This window comes from Puccinia triticina, chromosome 1A (genome assembly GCF_026914185.1).
Source record: "Puccinia triticina chromosome 1A, complete sequence".
Taxonomy (NCBI): Eukaryota; Fungi; Basidiomycota; class Pucciniomycetes; order Pucciniales; family Pucciniaceae; genus Puccinia; species Puccinia triticina.
In genome coordinates, this window is record NC_070558.1 from 5090478 (window position 1) to 5108696 (window position 18219).

The window sequence follows — 18219 nt, forward strand, 5'->3', positions numbered from 1 at the left end:
CTCTTGAAGAAATCCACACCAAACACGAATTAGCGGCATTGGCGGGCGACCCGGACGCGGCAACCATCACCGAAGGCTCCCGCCCCCTCAGCGACGACAAGCTCATTCCGGACAATCAGATTACCTTCTGCTGCGGGTCCCTCCTTGGGGACCTCCTCTCTGAGGACCCAGCTGGGGACAGGTATGTCCCTGTCCCTCCCCGCAGCTTTCATCGATTGCATGCAGGGAGATGCTTACGCGATCCGCCTTTGACAGCTCTCCGGACCCTTAAATGCCCCCCTCGACGCCCTTCAAGTCCAACCTTTTAAAGTCGGCCCCCACGGCCACCTCCCCCAGCCCCCCCAACCCCAATCCCCATTCTCCTTCACACCCCTTCCCCGTGTTTCCTTCTTCCTTCCTCCTTTTTCCCCGACCCGCCGACACTCGACTACCCCAGGAGCCCCCAGACCATCAACAACGGTTTTCGACCTGAACCCCCCTTGTTTCTTATAGGGGGGGAGACTGCGAAGCCCCCACACATTGCGGGGTTTCACAAGGAGATGTCACAGCACCTAGGCTACATCAACCCGTGCCTCCCTCCACGTCCTAGCCGGCAGAGATCCCTGCTCCCACATCTCTCCCGGCTAGGTAAGCGAGCACATTCCTCTTTATCTCGTTGTTTCCTTTTCCCTCTCTATTCCTCCTTCAAAACCCATCATGTACTGAGAGATCCCTGCTCCCACATCTCTCCCGGCTATTTCTTTCCTCTCACTTGAAATACCAGCCCCGTGAACTAGAGCTGCCTTGAGCCTTGTGCCACCTTCGAGCCATTCTCCCCTAGATCAGTGAAGGACTCCTATTCAGAGTCCTTACAAATTGCTGGTCTGTACCGGCAATCAAGAGGGTTTGGTTCTCTCAATGAATGGCATGGACCAGCCATCAAGAAGTTTTCTGCTCTCAATGGCCGGTCAGTCCCAGTCATCAAGAGAAATGGTAGTGTGTACACCATTAATCTTTGGAGTTCACAGGGTCCCACTCCAAATAAATTGGAGTGGCTAGCTTTGCACTCCAAAAACCAATATTTATTGGAGTGCACTACCAAAAAGTAGTGCACATGGTAATTTTTGGTAGTGTGTAAAGCATTAACCTAGAAAAAAAAAACTCAAGGAGAGGTAAGGGTTTTTTGAGACTCTGGAGTAGTTTCTACACTAAGTCTATATCCATGAAGGCAACATACACTGGAAGAAATATGAAATGTAGGACTAATTTTAGGTCTCTTGCTTTTCAGATGGCTTGTTGGCCTTGATCCAATCTCAAAGACATATTAATACCTAAACCAATTCTTCTTGAGGACATATTAATACCTAAGGCCCCATTTGGCTGCCGTGTTATACATGATAAATGTGCAAATTTATCACGCGCAACCCAAAGTTCACCCCCCGTCTCCACCAAAAACTTTGACCTCCCGGGCGTTGCACGTGATAAATAAGCCCATTTATCATGTATAACGCGGCAGCCAAACGGGGCCTAAACCAATTCTTTGTTCAGGTGCATTTGATAGTTTTCAAGAACCCACCCAACTGTAGAGAAATATGATTCAGAAGCCACTGAGGGTTTTGGGATGATTATTATTTCCCTGGTGACCTCAGATAGTGACGTGAACCAGGCGGAGCTATAGGAATAACTCTTGGGCCACACTAGTTAGAACAAGTCCAAATAATTCATATATTTTTTGATGAAAGAGTAGAATACAAAATATGGGCAATCATCCATGGCCCATCAAGATTTCTAGTAATTATCTTCCAGCAGATGGAATACTAGCATAATAGTAGCAGCAGGTAACAACAATAGTTATGCTACTCAAATGACTCCACCCAAACAGGTGGTATTCTTGACTAAAAATAAATTAATCCCTAAACAAAGATCTCTATGATGTTGCACAGGAGGCCAATCATACTCTCACAGTTTTTTTCTTAGTTTTAATGTTTTGCACAGAAGGGTCATCATGATCTTCCAGTATTGTTCATCATTCTTGAAGCAATGAGTCCAATAACCATTGGCATGATTGTGATTTTTATACCAATGACCAATGAGAGCAAGTGATATCCAAAAAACCATGTAACTTGAATGCTGTGTGGAAATGTAGTCAATCAATTCTTTTTGAATTGTATCAAAATTTGATGCCAAAGATATCTGTGTTTTAGTTTTATCCATTGTCATGATTGTTCCAACAAGAGGATAATTTCTGAGTCCTGGCTGAAGTATGATGTTATAGAGCCATTTGGAAAAGGCCTCATGTGCATTTTCAATTTGCTGGATTTGAAATGAGGTGAGATAATCTAGTAAGTGGTGGTGGCACAGTTGCAAATGGAAGAGCAAATATTCTATCTTTGACACCAAGTCATTCATATAAATTTCCTTTTGATTTTTGTGCACAATTCTGATGGTGAATTTTCTTGCTAGGATATTGACCATTTCTTCTTCAAGCAATACTGGAAGGTTGTACATTGACCAGCTTTTGCATGGTTTGAAAGGCAGCCAAGGCTTTTGTTCCTTGAAAGCTGTCATGATCAGGGTTTCATGTTCTCCCAAACTGACTGGTTTAGATAAAAATTTGGCTGGTAAAAGTAGATGTGGCAGATCACTCAAGCTGGGAACTGTGAAGTTTTCTATGTGGAAGCTTGGTTTGTGATCTTTTGATGATTTGTCAAGATATGGTCGCATAAGATTGTCAGCTTGCCATAGAGAGAAAGTCGCCTCCAATACAAGTGATTGTATAGTTTGAAACAACTGTGGTCCATCCTCCAAAAGCTGTGCCTGTGAATTATTGTTGAGGTGTTTGTGCCAAGCCTGGAAAATGGAAATGGAAGTCCTGAGGCAGTTTTCTGTTGATGGCTTCTGGCTAAGATAGTCCAAAAGCGACGCCTGGAGGTGCCCAAACACCTTGCCATCTGATGCCTGGCCTTCTCCTGGTAGCATTGACTCTGTAACTACTCCCATTACTGGATAACCGCCGCCGGGCGGATGGAAAACCTCTTCCCAAAGCCAATTAGTCAGTCGGACGTGAGAAGTCTTCTCGGCTTCCAAGTTGGCCCCTGCAATGTTTTCCATTCTCAACATGGCCGTATTGATGAAGATGATCCAGGCTATTAATTGGTTGAACATATTACACAATCCACGTGGCACTTTGGTTCTTGATCCACTTCGAAAAGTCTGGTTGATGACCCGAATAATCGAGGGTCGAGATGAGTTCTTATGGAAAGGTGAAAAGATAACAGCCGGAAAACCGTTGACTTGAACGCGATCGTAAATTGTGACCTTGTGGTCGTCAAATTGTTTTCGGATCTCAGTACCAAATTTTTCTGTGAACTGTTGCAAGAATGGGGGGCTCATGCTGTTCTTAGGATAAGACGTGAGTTCGAGTTGCTCTTTGAGCTCTTTGAGAAAACCCATTGAAAAACCCGAATGTTCCATTGTGTAGTTTTCATTTTGCTTGGCTTGTGTGACTGGCCGTTCAGCCTGGCCGGTTGCGGCGTTCATCTCGTTTTCGCTATGGCGAATATTATCAACCACTAGGACATGTGGATCGGGGACGTGCTCAAAAACCTTCTCGCTGCGGCTGGGATTTGAAGATTCGGAGGTTAAATGCAGCATTTGGGCTGGATTCAAGCCGCACAAGAAAGAAATTAGGCTCAAATCTCAGCCAGAGTAGTGCTACTCGATTTCTTACTCACGGTGAGCTTCCTCGGTGTGTTCAGCAGGTCGAAGAACAGGTGCCACGGATTTGGATCTAGGATGATGTCCATTGTTCTGTATTTCCTCGGTGACGTTTTCATAATCAACAGACAATCTCAAATTGTCGTTATTTGAGCCGTACTCATGAAAATCTTCGCTTTCGGCGTCTCTCGGGGTTGGAGCTTCTGAATCGAGTTCAATAATCGGAGCTGAAAATGAATCACACGCGATGTAAATAAACATGTTCAGTAAGCAAAGCTTGACAAGATACATGATCCTGACTTACAATGCCTCTCCTCGTGGTACTCCACATTGAGATCCAGTAGCTGAGGCATTAAATGGGCCTGATCAACATGGTGCCCGTGGGCGCGGCTCGGCAGGAAAGATGGCCAAGTAAAATCATCCATCGGAGCTGAACAAGCATGTTTTTAACCCCGATCACAAGAGATACAGATATATGTACATGAAGATTTTGACTTACCACTGTTGTGGTTCACAGAAGATCCCAGTACCTTAACAGGTCTTGCCAGCCGTTGTTCTAAGGCTTGAGAGCCTTGTGGGACATGATAGTCTTCAGAGTCAGATGGCCACGAGGCCGAAGACGCAGCCGAATCCCCGCTGCTTGAGCCCAACTGAAAATTGGACGGAGAAGGAAGATGAGATTCTGATCCTGATGGCAAAGTTGAGTGATGCCCCTCCTTGACGCCTGGGAAGTATGGGGTGTTGGTCCGAGCAGGTGAGAAAGAGTGTGATGACTGGTCGAAAGTTAGTGGTTTGATTGAAGGCTGTTGATAGGCTTCCGCCTGGCTATCGAGCCCTCCTAAACCTGGAACCCGCGCCCAAGAGGCTTGGATAAATACAGCGGACATTTGGAGGGTAGGATCCATGGGCACAGTGAAGGATGCGGCATGCTTACTTTGCCACGCGGTCAAGAACCACTGCTCAAGTTCAGTTGGCGATGAGCCTCCTAGACGAACGGTAGGATTCAAATGATCCATGGTGCCTTCTTGATTTTTTTTTCGTTTTCCTGCATTCGATCCCAGTTTTTCTTCTTGAAGAATATCTGGCGTCAAGATGTCAGTTTGAGTTTAACCACCCCGCAGCATTTGTCAGCCTGGATTGAAATATCAGCACACTATTCTGTTTGCCATCAGATCCCTTATCGCGTTCCATAGTCGAGAGGTGTGGCGATGTTTGGCCCGCGTGTTGCTGATCCTGGCCCAACAGTCGCTTTCGATTCGACAGTTTCTCTTGAAAGTTGGGACTCGGAGGTGCGTCTGGACCAAGCGAAAAACTGTTCCCTTCAGAGCCTCGGGCCTGACTGTTTGAGTCGAGGTTAAGGGGGATGGTGGCATCATGGTCTGGTAAACCTTCCAGGAGCGGCCTGGCCAGAGCCTTGGAACCAATTATGAGCCACCCCACTTGCAGGAGAGAGAGTGAGGCAAACATTTTCGAAGAATTCTGAGTTGCGAGTGGGCGGTCCCCAGCGCAGGGCGATAAGCGCCGTTACGGACACACTCAGGTCCATTTGTCATGCGTTGCAGCCGGACGTGGGTATGTGGAATCTCTCGCCGCCCGAGTGTAACGTTTCCGATATTAACCAGAGTTTTGTGGAAAAAAAATGAAGGGTTTCCCCTATTTTTTATCCACACAACAACAAAGAAAGGGTTCTCCCTATCTTTTAATCACAAAAAAGCAAAAAAGGCCTTCCTCATCTGAGGAGAGCCTCCACAAAAAACACAACCTAGCCCAACACCAGCCAAAGCTGCTGCACCCTGCAGGCCCATACTGCCGCCCAACTCACCGGATGGGTCAAACATTATGTCAGGAAGGCCCTCAGCAGCGCGGTGGCAATCTGCTAAGTGGGGGCCATCTCTTTAACACCCCAGACTGTGCAAATGCATATGCAGCAGCGGGGGAGCCTTAGACGCACAGCCTGCTGGAATTACAGACAAAACAGATGCGCCTGGGGGGAGAACCTGACTGGCCAGCTCGCAGTCTTATATAGCCTAGCCCCCGCGGCTCACGGGCCTCTGGATTTGATTTGGACTTACCTCCAGGTTCACAACAACAACCCCACCAAGATGACCAAGGCAACATCACCACCGCCATCAATATGTGGTCCCCAGGTATACATAACTACCGACATTGCTGAACCAGTTACTCCCATTTCGAGTTGTCCATACCTCAAGCGCAGCAAACAATCCATTCCACCCTACCCTCACCAACCATCCAGGAAAACCACCAACACCACCACCGCCACTGCCATGCCACTGCAGGCTTGCACCATCCCCCCACATTGGGGGGATGGTTCAGCAGGGTGGTCTCCATGATGGCAAACACTGCGTAATGGTCAGCTTTTTGCCAAGCTCATTGTGCAGAATGGTTGAATACTAACAGTTAATTGCAGAACGGAAAGACTCTACATTGTAGGGTTCAAGGCCAGCCATACCAACCTCTTCTATCCCGCTACCTCAATCAATCTTGCCAAGCTGGCCAATGACCATGCCGTCAGGAAAGACAACCTTGTCATTGTCAAGGCTGATCTTGGCAAGGTTGTACACGACCATGTCTTGATCAAGCAGGTCATAAAGTTCCAGACCCAGCAGCAGGAACTACTTCAAGCCCTGCCAACCAACAGTATCCCCCCACTTTGGGCCCAGCTGCTGGAATCCTCAACCATGCCATTGTCACTGCAACTGCTCTCTCCCAAGTCCCACTGATACATAGCAGGCCATTGATTGCCATTGATTTGGTTGATGAAGCAGCTTCTGCTTTGAAATTTCCAAGGGACAGTCAACCATAAGCTGTCAACAGACTTGAGTTTGAGAAGCATCAGATAGAAGTTGAAGCCCACACCTTGGCTAAGAAAAACGTAAGTGCAAAAATTCCCTGGTGCTGTCGCACAACCAATGATCAGCTTGGTCACCCCGCCAAACCTCTCCTGTCTGCTCTTGCCCAAGACCAAACTTTTCTCTAATGACAGTGATAGGATCTGCGGATGGCGCCCCTTTACACCCCTACATTAGATCACAACCAAACAAGTCGCATGAGGCTGATGATATGAGCAGACATGTCAAAGCTGCCAAACCTTCTTGTGCACCCTGTATGATTCCAATTACCCTCTCAAGGGCCCTCCCTCTGATCCAAGTTTATTAAAACCACAGTTTCACAGAAACTGACTTCATGGGTTTATGCTGCATTTCATTGAAATTGCAGGTAAAAGAAATTAAAAGTTGCAAATTTGTGTTTTTAAGTTTAAAAAGTTAAAGTTTGTTTTTTTGCTTGAGTTGAGAGTTTATGTTTTGTTTGAATTTAGATTTTATGTTTTGTTTGAGTGTAAATTTTTGGTTTTGTTTGAGTTTATTTTATTTTTTGTATGTTTTGATTGTGGTCATATTTTTTGTTTTGTGTGAGTTTGAAGTTTGAAAAAAAAGGTTTGTTCAAGATTCAAATTTGTGTTTTTTGAAATCAAGAAGGAGCCTACTCAGATTAAATAGGGGGCCTTCAGGGAGGGGGTGGGACAAAACCCAGATCCCCTGGGGGGACAAACAGCTTCCCCCTAGCCCTTTAAGTATTGATCCCAGCTCGCACATGACACAAGGCCCCTGGGCCCTGACATCCTTTGCACCCACCTGAACACAACTCTGTTGCCAGGGCCCTGCACCTGGGCAGACAAAATGCTGGCCTGCACACACTCGTCCGAGTGTTTACAGGTCAGCTTGAGAGGTTTACTCCTCTGGATGACCAGTCAGGGACATCCAGGGTTGTTCCAAATCCAAGGAAGTTGGCTTCAAGCAGTTAGAATTTGCCCTTGCTTGCCAGGAGGCTTTGAACTCTTTGGTGGTCTGCACATCTCTGGATGACCGGTCAGACCGGCCATTGAGGGGGCTCATACCTCTCAATGACTGGTCTGACTGGCCATTGAGCTGGGAAATCACACCTCTCAATGGCTGGTTGACCGGTCTGACTGGCCATTGATGGGACTCAGATCTCCTCCCAATGACCGGTCTGCACCGGTCATCAAGGGGACTCAGATCTCCCCCCAATGACCGGTCTGTGCCAGTCATTGGGGGGACTTGGATTTGCAATGATGTTGAGTTGTCTGTTAGTCTGCTACAATGATGTATCACCACAGTATGGAGGGCTGTTGGATTGACCCATGAGCACTACCAACCAACCACCCAGCTGGCAGCCACAGGCAGCCACAAGCGTCTGTAGCCTAGTTGGTAAAGACAGCACTCTAGTATGTGTCTCAGCATAGCTGAGGTCGTGAGTTTGACTCTCACCAGACACATCTTCATTTTACTGTCTCTACAAATGACCTGTCTGTGCCGGTCATAGCAAGCCGCCCACAACATCAATTCTCTTGCCGCCTTAGTCACCACCCACCCTGGGGGCGTCCAGCAGGCCGTCGATGCCGGTGAAGGTCCTGTCATTGTTCATTGCTCCGCCTGACTCGGCGCCGGTCCTCGCCTGCCCCACATGAAGTATCATGCTCCTCGATGTCATGACCAAGATCTTCAACGCTTTCTACGTCCACCAATCCCCTGCCCTATCCTCCAGTCCGCGCCCGCCCTCTCCATCCATCTGATTACATCCTTGACGAGAGGAGACCACGCGCTCCCCTACTCTGAACCCGCAAGGATTCACCTTCACTCTCACCACCATAAATTCTCTCCCCGACGACCCTGCTCATTCAAAATCCTGCAGTGACGCGGTGGCAGAACTGGTCTTTCACATGAAAGTCTAAAATAGCAAGAGCTGAAAAAAAATGGAAGAAACACTTAGTTTTCCTCTGATAACAACAGCCATAGGAAGTGGGCACCAGATTTAATATATCTTTTTATGATTGACTGATTGGGTTATACCCAACATAAAACACATTCTTCATTGTTGAGGTCTATCCTGAGATTTGTTTGATTTATTCAGATCCTTGCACCTAAAAAAGTGATATTTCTTTCTTCCTCATGATGATTTTTCTTTGTTTGGCTGATGTCACACTCAGGAACAAAGTGTCAGCTTGCCTCATTTTTCCACAAATCTGGCAGTTTGACTCATTCATGATGCCACCACTCCCAATCATTTGTAAACACCAACCTGGAGATTGATAAGAAATAGAAATAAATGCATTGATCTTTCCATCTAGGTACAATGAAATTTTCATCAAATATCACTTGAGACTTTGGAAAAATTCAATTGAGATGGTGGGATAAAAGAACTATTGAGTAGATAATATAGTGATTTTAGATGAGGGGAAGCACTGAAGCAAGGATGAACATCTATGTGGAACACCTAATGCAACTCCCAGCTCTGGGTAACAAGCAATTGGTTTCCCTCAACCCAATAAAAAATCAGGGCCCAAAACACAGGCAATGTGGAGGCATTGCCTCTTTTTTCAGCCTTGTGTATATCATGCAGCTTCAAGAGGACAACCAAGCTGAAAAGTGGGATAACCCGGTGTAGTCTAAGTGGGTGTATAGCTAAGCATGCTGTTACACTTATTGCAATCAAGCATTTGAAATGAACTCATATTTTCCAAAACTTTATAAAAGGCCTATTTATTCATTTTTCCCAATAATACCAAGTTGACTTTTACTTTAATTTTGTACATGAAGGCATATAATGTGAATTGCAAGAAGCTCATTTTTTTTACAGGAATTACATCCAAGAATGGCAATTTTGCTTTCCTATCCTTTGACATCATCAAACAGGAGCAATTGATGAGTTGGACTTGGGTGAAATATCATTTCATCATGTTTTTTCCTCTAGTTCTACCTAGAAAACAAAAGAATTCTACACAACATTGTGTTGACTCCCAAATCAATTCTGACTGACTTTTGACTCACTTCTGAATCCACTTCAATTCATTTAGGGATGAGTTACTGATGCACATCAGGCTCACATCCAACCAAAACTCACATCAAATTCAGCTCTGGCACTCCCTGGGGAGTGGGAACATATATCCCCTGGTGATATGTCACAGAGCAGGGTGGGAAGTTGGGAGGGGCATGAGTGCGTGGAACCGAGTTGCAATTTGTTGGATTATTTTTTGGCTCTTGGGACACTTGGACAACATATATCCTATTTGCTGACAGATGAAGCATTGGGCTGGCTTGCTCACCGCCATCGCGGCAACTTCACTCTTCTCATGAGCTCCTGAAACGTTACCGGGATTAGTTCCTGAAACACTAGGCATGGCACGGCTAGCTAGAGTGACATTCATCAACAAAGATTCCGCTTGTCCAGTTGACTCCGCTAGATTGGCTTCAGCTCTAGCTGCGTCCCAGTACTGCAGGATCTCAATTGGGCCAGGCGCAATTGAGTGGTGGGTTTCCATAAACAGGTCAATTTTGTGATCAACAGATGAACAAAGGTGGTCGCATAGGTTGCCCTGCAGGATGAAGCTGCAGATTTCATCCCAAGTCAACTCAATGACCTGTTCCATGAAAGTCCTTGCGCACTGATTGAAATCCGCAAGCACCTCTGCAGCGCTAGTGTAGTAGGAAAGTGAGATGGCTTTCAACTTCTCCCACGCCTGGAGTTGCTGTGCCCGGTTAACAATCCCGAATTTAGAGACCAGGTGTGCATAGACCTTAGCTGAAATTTCAACATTGAGTATGTCAAAGGACAAGTTGGGGTGCACAGAGGATTGAATGATGCCGAGTGCGATCCGCTCATGATACGGGATAATTGCTTCATCTTCTCCTGGCGTGTAGAAGTAGGCATTCTGGAAACAATCATGCCGGCAGACTACTAGGCTTGTTAATGATTGACTACGGTGCTCGTCACTTTGATTGACTACAATAAGACTTGTCCTGGGCCGGTGTTGGTGTCTTGTAAAAAAAACAAGCTACTCTAGCAAGATAGGCTCATAACTTGTTGAGAGTAGATCTTGTAAGAATGGATGATTCTATTAAAGAGTATAGAATAAGGCTGAATATTATGTACAATAAGTCTGTGACAGTTGTTGTAGTTGGGTACTATCTACATGTCACAACAAACTGGAGCCGGGCCACTGTTCTCTCAATAATTTGGCAGAGCATTGATGACACCCTTGTGTCTAGTTAATGTTCTGCCACAATTAATTTAATGGCATGAAAAAAACTGTTGCTGGTTGTTTTCAGGCTTTTGATGATGCCCCACAAAGTCTCCATTTTTTTTTTTTGAAAAAAAAAACTTTGACAAAAGCTCAACTGAATAAGTTGAAGATTCATAGTGGAATATAATAAGGAGATACTTGATAGTGTGGATAACTTGGCACCAATCCTCAAGGAAGATTTCTTGCATAGTTGGGTAAGATTCCCTCTGGGGTTCCAAGGTTGATCAGTGGTAAGGCAGGTTTGACTCCAAGTGTTGTGATTACTTTTGACTTGGCCAACATGGCTGGCAATGTTGAATCAACAATGCGCAACACAAGTTAAATGAACATCTTCCTCACCAAAACCACCAAAACCTATTTTTGGTTAAGGATGCGCCAATGGTGTGTCAACCTTGCCCTGCATGCAAAAGCACAATGTTTGATTAACCTCCAGGTTGTCCAATGACCCAATTTTGGACTGCTCCTGTGGTTTACTGTACCACCAGGTACCACAAGGCCATCCCTACGTTTTAGTGTAGAGAGAAATGTGGAAACTGAGGTGCTGATCCCAGACGTTTTCTGTGTAACATCCACAGTATGGGTGTTTTTGGAGTCAAAGGAATGGATTGAGGCCCTGTTTGGAGCCAATAGAATCACATGATATAACATGGATTGTTGTGACATTTGATCAAGTTTTGGCGGGCCTGATCAGATGTCACATAAGATTCCAGGCAGAAAAACTAACACATCACCTGGATCATATTGGCTCCAAACAGGGCCTGAGATACCTAAAATTCTCCAGTTTGGACAGGCACAAGCCAGTCTTGAACCTCAGCAAGTTTAATCACAAGAAAGTTTTGGAAGCAGGGAATTATACACTTTGAAAAATCCCTCCCACCAAAATCTAGAATATAGCCCCCACAAAAAGGGGAAATAGGGTGCAAGTCCCTGCTACCAAGGGCTGTAGGAGGCTTGCTTTGCAAGACAGGCTGTGTCATACCCACAGCAGTGAGGTACTTGGTTAAGTTCACATGGGCTGCAAAGTACCAGCTCTATCTCAACTTCATTCTCCACATCTCATATACCTACAGCCTTTATATGATTGACAAGGGAATAGCCCCCAAATTTGGGTTTCCAGGGGTGTGAAATTCAAAATGGCTTGACCATCACAGGGTGTGAAAGGTCAAAGAGGAGAGTCTGAACCTGTTTGAAAAGAACCAAAAAGACTCTGTTACCAACACCACAAGCGCTGCGCTAGGCTACAAAAAGCGGCAAAATAGCGCAGCATAGTGGCTCCCCACTATTTCCAGGGCCAATTAGCAATAGTAGTAGCGGTGGACCGCTTCAGTGCCAGAGCAGCAAAAATAATGAATGCCAAACATGACCTCCGTGTAGCGCAGCAATTTTTTCCCGCTTTTGCTACAAAATAGCGCAGCAAAAGCAGTATATAAGCGGCTGGAGCAGCTTTTTACCGCTTCTAGCGGCTTTTTGCTGAAGTGGCGTGGATAGCGCACTGCGCCGCTAAGTAGTGGGCCCAAACCCGCAGCGCTTTTGCTACGCTTCTGCTGCGTGTAGCACAGCACTTGCGGTGTTGCTGTTACCAAGTCCATCCAAGCAGAGTTGCTTCAGAGGGAACAGAGGTGGTTAATACAAAAGCAAATTCCATGCCAGCCCTACATTGCAGATCAATGCCAGTGTTACATTGCATGACAGTCAATGTATAGGTTTGTTTGGCCCCCAGCGTCTATTCCTTTAGATATATTATTTAGATTACTGAGAACACATTCTGAAATGGAAACAATACATAGTGAGGAGGGTGCAAGAGACATAGAACAGTTCTCAAGTTCTGTGATCTACAGACCATGCAAAAGCAGATCTGGTGCCTCCAGTGAGACCACCTAGGCCCACAAAAAATCACATCTTTGTGAAGCTAAGGCCCCATTTGGCACCGATATAATTATAGGTGATATATTCACTGATTAATTCAATAAAAAATAGAAAATTCAACATAAAGCCTCCAAATTTTTCTTGGAGGCAACCTAAAGTGCTGGTCTCTTCAACTTTGAAATCAGATTCAACTGATTCAGTCATCTTCAGCACCATAATACCATTATATCACTTTTGACCAATATGAAGTGATATATGGTGTTGCAAGCCCGTCTGGGCACATACCCAACTCCTGCTTGGCCGAGTGCCTCCGGGGGTTGGGTATGTCCCCAGCGGCCTCATTGGGCAGGTTGCGCGGGGGGCAGAGCTTGGCACACAGCCAAGTCCCACTTGGCCGAGATCAAGCTCTGGGCCAATGTGGGATCTGTGACTTGGCATGCAACACACCGGTCATCAGACGCCGGCCCTGTTCTCTGCCTCAAAAGGCAAGAACAACGTACCCTTGAGGAGGGGAAATGTTTTTGCTTCTTGACGTCACTCATTGGACATTGACAAGGGAGCTTTTCCTTCTCAATGGCCGGTCTGTAGGCTGGTCATTGGGGAGGAAAGACTCCCTTTGTGGTGGGTGATACTTGTATTGATCATCAAGAAGGGAGTCTTCCCTTCTCAATGACCGGTTTGTAGACCGACCATCAAGGAGGGAAACTTCTCTCCTTGATGGCCGGCACAGTGTTTGGTGTGCGTGGCACCCTCACTTGAAATCAGCCCAGCGGGGCTTTGTGCCAAACCCCGCCACTTTGCAATATGCCAAGCGGGGGTTGGGAGTGTGCCAGGCGGGCTTGAGGATCAGCCAAGCGGGCTTTAGGGTTGGCCATGCGCGCTTGGCCTTTTTTTGGCCAAACTTTGGTGAGTGGCTTGCAACACCATAATGGTATTATGGTGCTGAAGATGGCTGGATAAGTTGATTCTGGGCTCACAGTTGAAGAGACCAGCACTGTAGGTTGCCTACAAAAAAATTCTGGAGGCTTTATGTTGAATTTTGTATTTTTTATTGAATTAACTGGTGATTATATCACCTATATTTATATCAGTGCCAAACAGGGCCTAAAACAACATTTGCAGGGGCTTCAGATTCACCAGAAGGCCTTACATTCTCTCCTGACATGATTTAACCAAAGCTTTGATTGTGTGGTCTGCCATTCTACAAACAACAATGAGCTGGAGAGCAGCATAAAATCTAATGTTTCCTGTCCAAGACTGAGTTAGATATTTGATTTAACACTTGCTTAGCAGATGAGTCTTGGAAATGATTTAACTGAGCCTGGCTGATCTGGACATGATGGGCAGCCAATTGGTAAGATTTGGAGATTGCATCAGAATCATCAATCATTTTTCCAGCCTGGCACCATTATCCAACAACAGCAACAATCGGACAAACTCATTAATCTCCATCAAAAAATGTAAAACTCTGGGATACTTGCAAAGACTCAACTAGATCAAGATCTCCAGTATCCTTGAACCCTCGACTGACTAGCTCGCCAAACTTGCTCCCACATTCTTTCCATGCAAATAGAGCTGGGGCAGTGATCAAGCCTGATTTCAGATCCGACCAGTCTCCGGCCCTCCCGTAGGACTCATTGGACCCCGTAAAATTTAAAATGTCATCCACAATCTGTTCCCCAGGAAATCATGGTAAATAAAACAAATGATGAATATAATGGGGGGGGGGGGGGGAGGTTGACTTAACTTGGAAAGCTAGACCTAAATGGTTCCCGTATTCATAGCTTGCTGTAACTAACGATTCATCCTGGCTTGATATTGGAGACAAGAGAACAGCAGCCTGACAAAACTTAGAGATGATTGATGCAGTTTTGAGGTAGTTTTTACGGCGATATGCGTCGAACAGAGTCTCATCAAACGAGTGAGGAATGGGAGGGTCTTGCAGGTGAACATCAGGAGCAGCAGATGGATAGGAAGAGGGTGACTTGTTGAGGATGGTAGCGAGTTGGACGATCTCGCCTTCGATCATCTCCATGCTTATGCTCGAGACCAATTTGTTGACTTCAGAGTTTCCCAGACGGGCAAGGGCCATTGAGGCCCGAGCAACCAGGAAATCGCCGGCAAAGATTGAGAGCTTGCCGCCGAACTTCAAGGGCGCCGAGAGCTGGCCCCTGCGAGTCTCAGCAGAATCGATTACATCGTCATGTAAAAGAGAGGCCACATGGAGCAGTTCGGCTATCGCGGCTAGCCTCTGTTGGGCTGGTAAGATGGTCGCATCTGGGGTGATCGAAGCCGTCGTGAGCGGCGCAAAAGGGTTGGGATCATCGAGGATATCAGGTGCCGAGATCGGTGTGTTGATTCGAGGAGCTTCGTAATGATCGGGCGACAGAGGGGCGGCGGTGGCTTGCGAGACCAACAAGATGAGGAGCGGTCGGAGATGTTTTCCGGGTTGGGGTGAGGCGAAGTAGTATTTCGCAATCGATGCTAGCGCGGGGTCGGCCGAGTCGACGAGAGCATGAACGTCTTCTTTGACTTGGTTGAGTTCAGATGCCAGCAGTTGGAATGGGTCGAAGAGATTCCCCCGGCCGGAGCTGGCGAAGCGATGTCGCTGGGTCACGCGCATCCCCAGCGGGGCTACGATCCGCGCTCTGCTGCGAGCGCCCTGCCACAGCTGCTGCGGCCGCCAGAAGGCCATTCTCTGCATCATTCTGATGGCTGTCTGATAAAAAAAAAAGTAGGTATTCTTGGTCAGGTATCTCGATAGAAGTCAAAATTTCGACTGATTTATATAGACCTTTCAACATAAAGCTCAGCTCCAACGACTGGACAAACTTCAGCTATAACCTATCTTCATTCTTCTGCCACACTTACTTCAACCCTCCTAATCTCTCACATCCCCAAGCATTCAAATCAATTGATGATCAGGTCTCGGAGGAAGCATTATTCTTTCGTGTGGCATATAGGGACTCAAGAAATGTCTTGAATTGCATCAACAGCCTCGGTCGGACTCTCACTCCCCGAGAGCATGTCTCTCACTCAACTTCTTCCCCTGACCCCTTTGGGCCTTGAAAGTCTCCTAAGCCAAACCCAAAATCTACTATTTTTCAGAGGGATGATTTCCTCAATGCTAGAAAAGCACACTCAGTCGCAGTAAGCTCTCTGGTTGTGTTCACGGTTTTTTTTTTTCCTGTCTAGTGGTTTACTTGAGGAACATGGAAGACTCAATATTATTGGCAAAGATTTGTCAAATATAACTCGTTATAGATACTTTGGAAAACTGAGACCCAAATTTAGCACAAATAAAAAATTAATAACAGGCAAATTCCAGAAGCATTTCTGCAGCCGACCGGACAGGGGAGCGCGACCAACTTGGCTATTCGACGTAGAGATGGCAATCAGGCAGGTACCCGGCACCCCTCGCATCCACTACGCACCCGCCAGGGGGTGCCGGGTGTAAGGTTTTGGTGAAAAAACAACCCGGTATAAGGGATTCCGGCACATTTGTCGGAGGACTTAACCGAGAGGTTGTAATGTATGATTGTGTACAGGAAAATTGTGAACTTTCCTGCAATGAAGCTTTGTCGCTTACAGATGAGTTTTCGGACGTGTTTGTCACAGAATCTTTGGCGTGCCTTCCCCCTCATAGAGGGCAGTTCTACTGTGAGGTTAACCTTAAGAGTGGAGCGGTTCCTCCATTCGGCAAGATGTACAATCTAAGCATAGGCGCCGCCGCCGAAGAAGACAATAACCTAATAAACCCTTTAGCAAGACTTTTGTCAATATAAGTCTTCAACTCGTCCCTTTCAGACTTGCTTAGATTGTACATCTTGCCGAATGGAGGAACCACTCCACTCTTAAGGTTAACCTCACAGTCAAACTGCCCTCTATGAGGGGGAAGGCACACCAAAGATTCTGTGACAAACACGTCCGAAAACTCATCTGTAAGCAACAAAGCTTCATTGCAGGAAATTTCACAATTTTCCTGTACACAATCATACATTACAACCTCTCTGTTAAGTCCTCCGACATATGTGCCGGAATCCCTTAACCACAAATTCCCTAATACTAAATCTGCAGAAGCTAATTTAGTTAAATGGAGAGTAACATGTGAACAAAGAGTTGAACCGCAAGTCGTAGGGATCAAAATATCCCCTTTTACATAAGAAACTATATCTCCAGAGGCCGCCGATGTCCCATTGAAGGACTTGCATTGCAAGCCCACAGCCATCGGAAATGTTTCTATTTTAATCTTCCTGGCAAAATCAATGTCAATAAAAGAGGCGGATGCGCCAGAATCAACCAAAGCATAAACATCAGCCTTGTGATCCTTGTCTATTAGCAAAGCACCATTAAAGACAGGGTTTTCATTGGCCCGAAAGGATCTCTTAACAAAATGGGCCTGCTTACAATCACTGGTGTTCATCTTATCCGCCATGCAGGCATTGAAAAAGATTTTACCAGCCGTCATTTCTTTGGTGTTGATAGCGTTGGCAGACAAGGCTGGATCCTCAACAAGAGATTGTGATTGTTCCACAGAATCCGCGACACGCCGCTTGAAAGGGAAGCCGTCCACTTCCGCCAAAGATTGAAGCTTCTTGCCTTTATCAACCCTGCCCATCGGCGAAGGAGAACAACTTGGAACCAGCTTTGCTGGAGGTTTTGGCCGAGTGGTGTCAGGTTGTGGTTCTGCTACTCTTAGCTTTATCATACCTGCTGGTGTCACTCATTCATGACCTGTCATTTACAGGTCTTACCCTCAATTAGGGATCTTCATGTGACACCAGTGGATGTTCATTCACCCACCTGCAGCCATTCATATCCAAACGTCCTTAGTACAGTGGTTAGTACACTTGACATGGATATAAGAGACATGGGTTCAACTCCCATAGGACACATAATATTTTATGGAGTTTCACAAGTGGAACCGCCGCTTCTCTTCGATAAATTCTCTGGAGCCCATTTGGAATCACTTTGCCTGGAACCCCCTTTGCGCTTCCAAACCAATCCCCCCCATTCCTTCCACAACAATTGCAACATATCGGACATGTCCATTTTCATTTCCTTGCTGAGCGTACAACCACGAGCTTGATAGTGTGCTTCATCGAAAGCACCGCCGCATTGAATGCAAATATTTTGATCAACACATTCTTGTTGGAAGTCGGTGTGCGAGAAGTCTGCCTCTTTCATAGCCAAAGCCATCTCGTCGACATCCATGGCATCATCAGGAAGCTTGACTGGCGGCTGGAAGTGTTGGACTGGCGTATATTCTATGTCAAGGTGGCCGATAAAGCTAATCAGCTGTTTGTGGGATATCAAATTTTAAATAATATGACAGTGCGGGATTCTTATCCTCTCCCGCTTATTGCTCACCTCCTTAATAACCTGCAGGGTTGTAGGTTCCTTTCAAAGATTGATCTCAAGGGGGCGTTTAATCTTCTGCGGGTTGCGGATGTGATATTACTAGCCAAGGTGAACAACACCATCCTCATAAATTGAGGAGGGTGTTGGGAGCTCAACAAGCTGCGGGAAAAGGTAAG

The 18219-nt window shown here is 46.2% G+C and overlaps 3 protein-coding genes across 3 annotated transcripts; 1 reads left to right on the forward strand and 2 right to left on the reverse strand.

Moving 5' to 3' along the window:
* Positions 1–2803: 2803 nt before the first annotated feature.
* On the reverse strand, positions 2804–5163 carry PtA15_1A567 (uncharacterized protein; the record flags this gene model as incomplete). Its single annotated transcript, XM_053165607.1, has 6 exons — positions 2804–2881; positions 2983–3638; positions 3714–3923; positions 4001–4126; positions 4196–4777; positions 4851–5163. The coding sequence occupies 6 exons, from the start codon at positions 5161–5163 to the stop codon at positions 2804–2806; spliced, it is 1965 nt and encodes a 654-aa protein (XP_053016782.1).
* Positions 5164–5981: 818 nt separating this feature from the next.
* PtA15_1A568 (uncharacterized protein) lies at positions 5982–6437 on the forward strand (the record flags this gene model as incomplete). The annotated part of the gene is made up of 2 exons (XM_053165608.1): positions 5982–6024; positions 6148–6437. The coding sequence occupies 2 exons, from the start codon at positions 5982–5984 to the stop codon at positions 6435–6437; spliced, it is 333 nt and encodes a 110-aa protein (XP_053016783.1).
* Positions 6438–13919: 7482 nt separating this feature from the next.
* Positions 13920–15389, reverse strand: PtA15_1A569 (uncharacterized protein; the record flags this gene model as incomplete). Its single annotated transcript, XM_053165609.1, has 3 exons — positions 13920–14081; positions 14175–14354; positions 14430–15389. The coding sequence occupies 3 exons, from the start codon at positions 15387–15389 to the stop codon at positions 13920–13922; spliced, it is 1302 nt and encodes a 433-aa protein (XP_053016784.1).
* Between the last annotated feature and the right edge of the window lie 2830 nt (positions 15390–18219).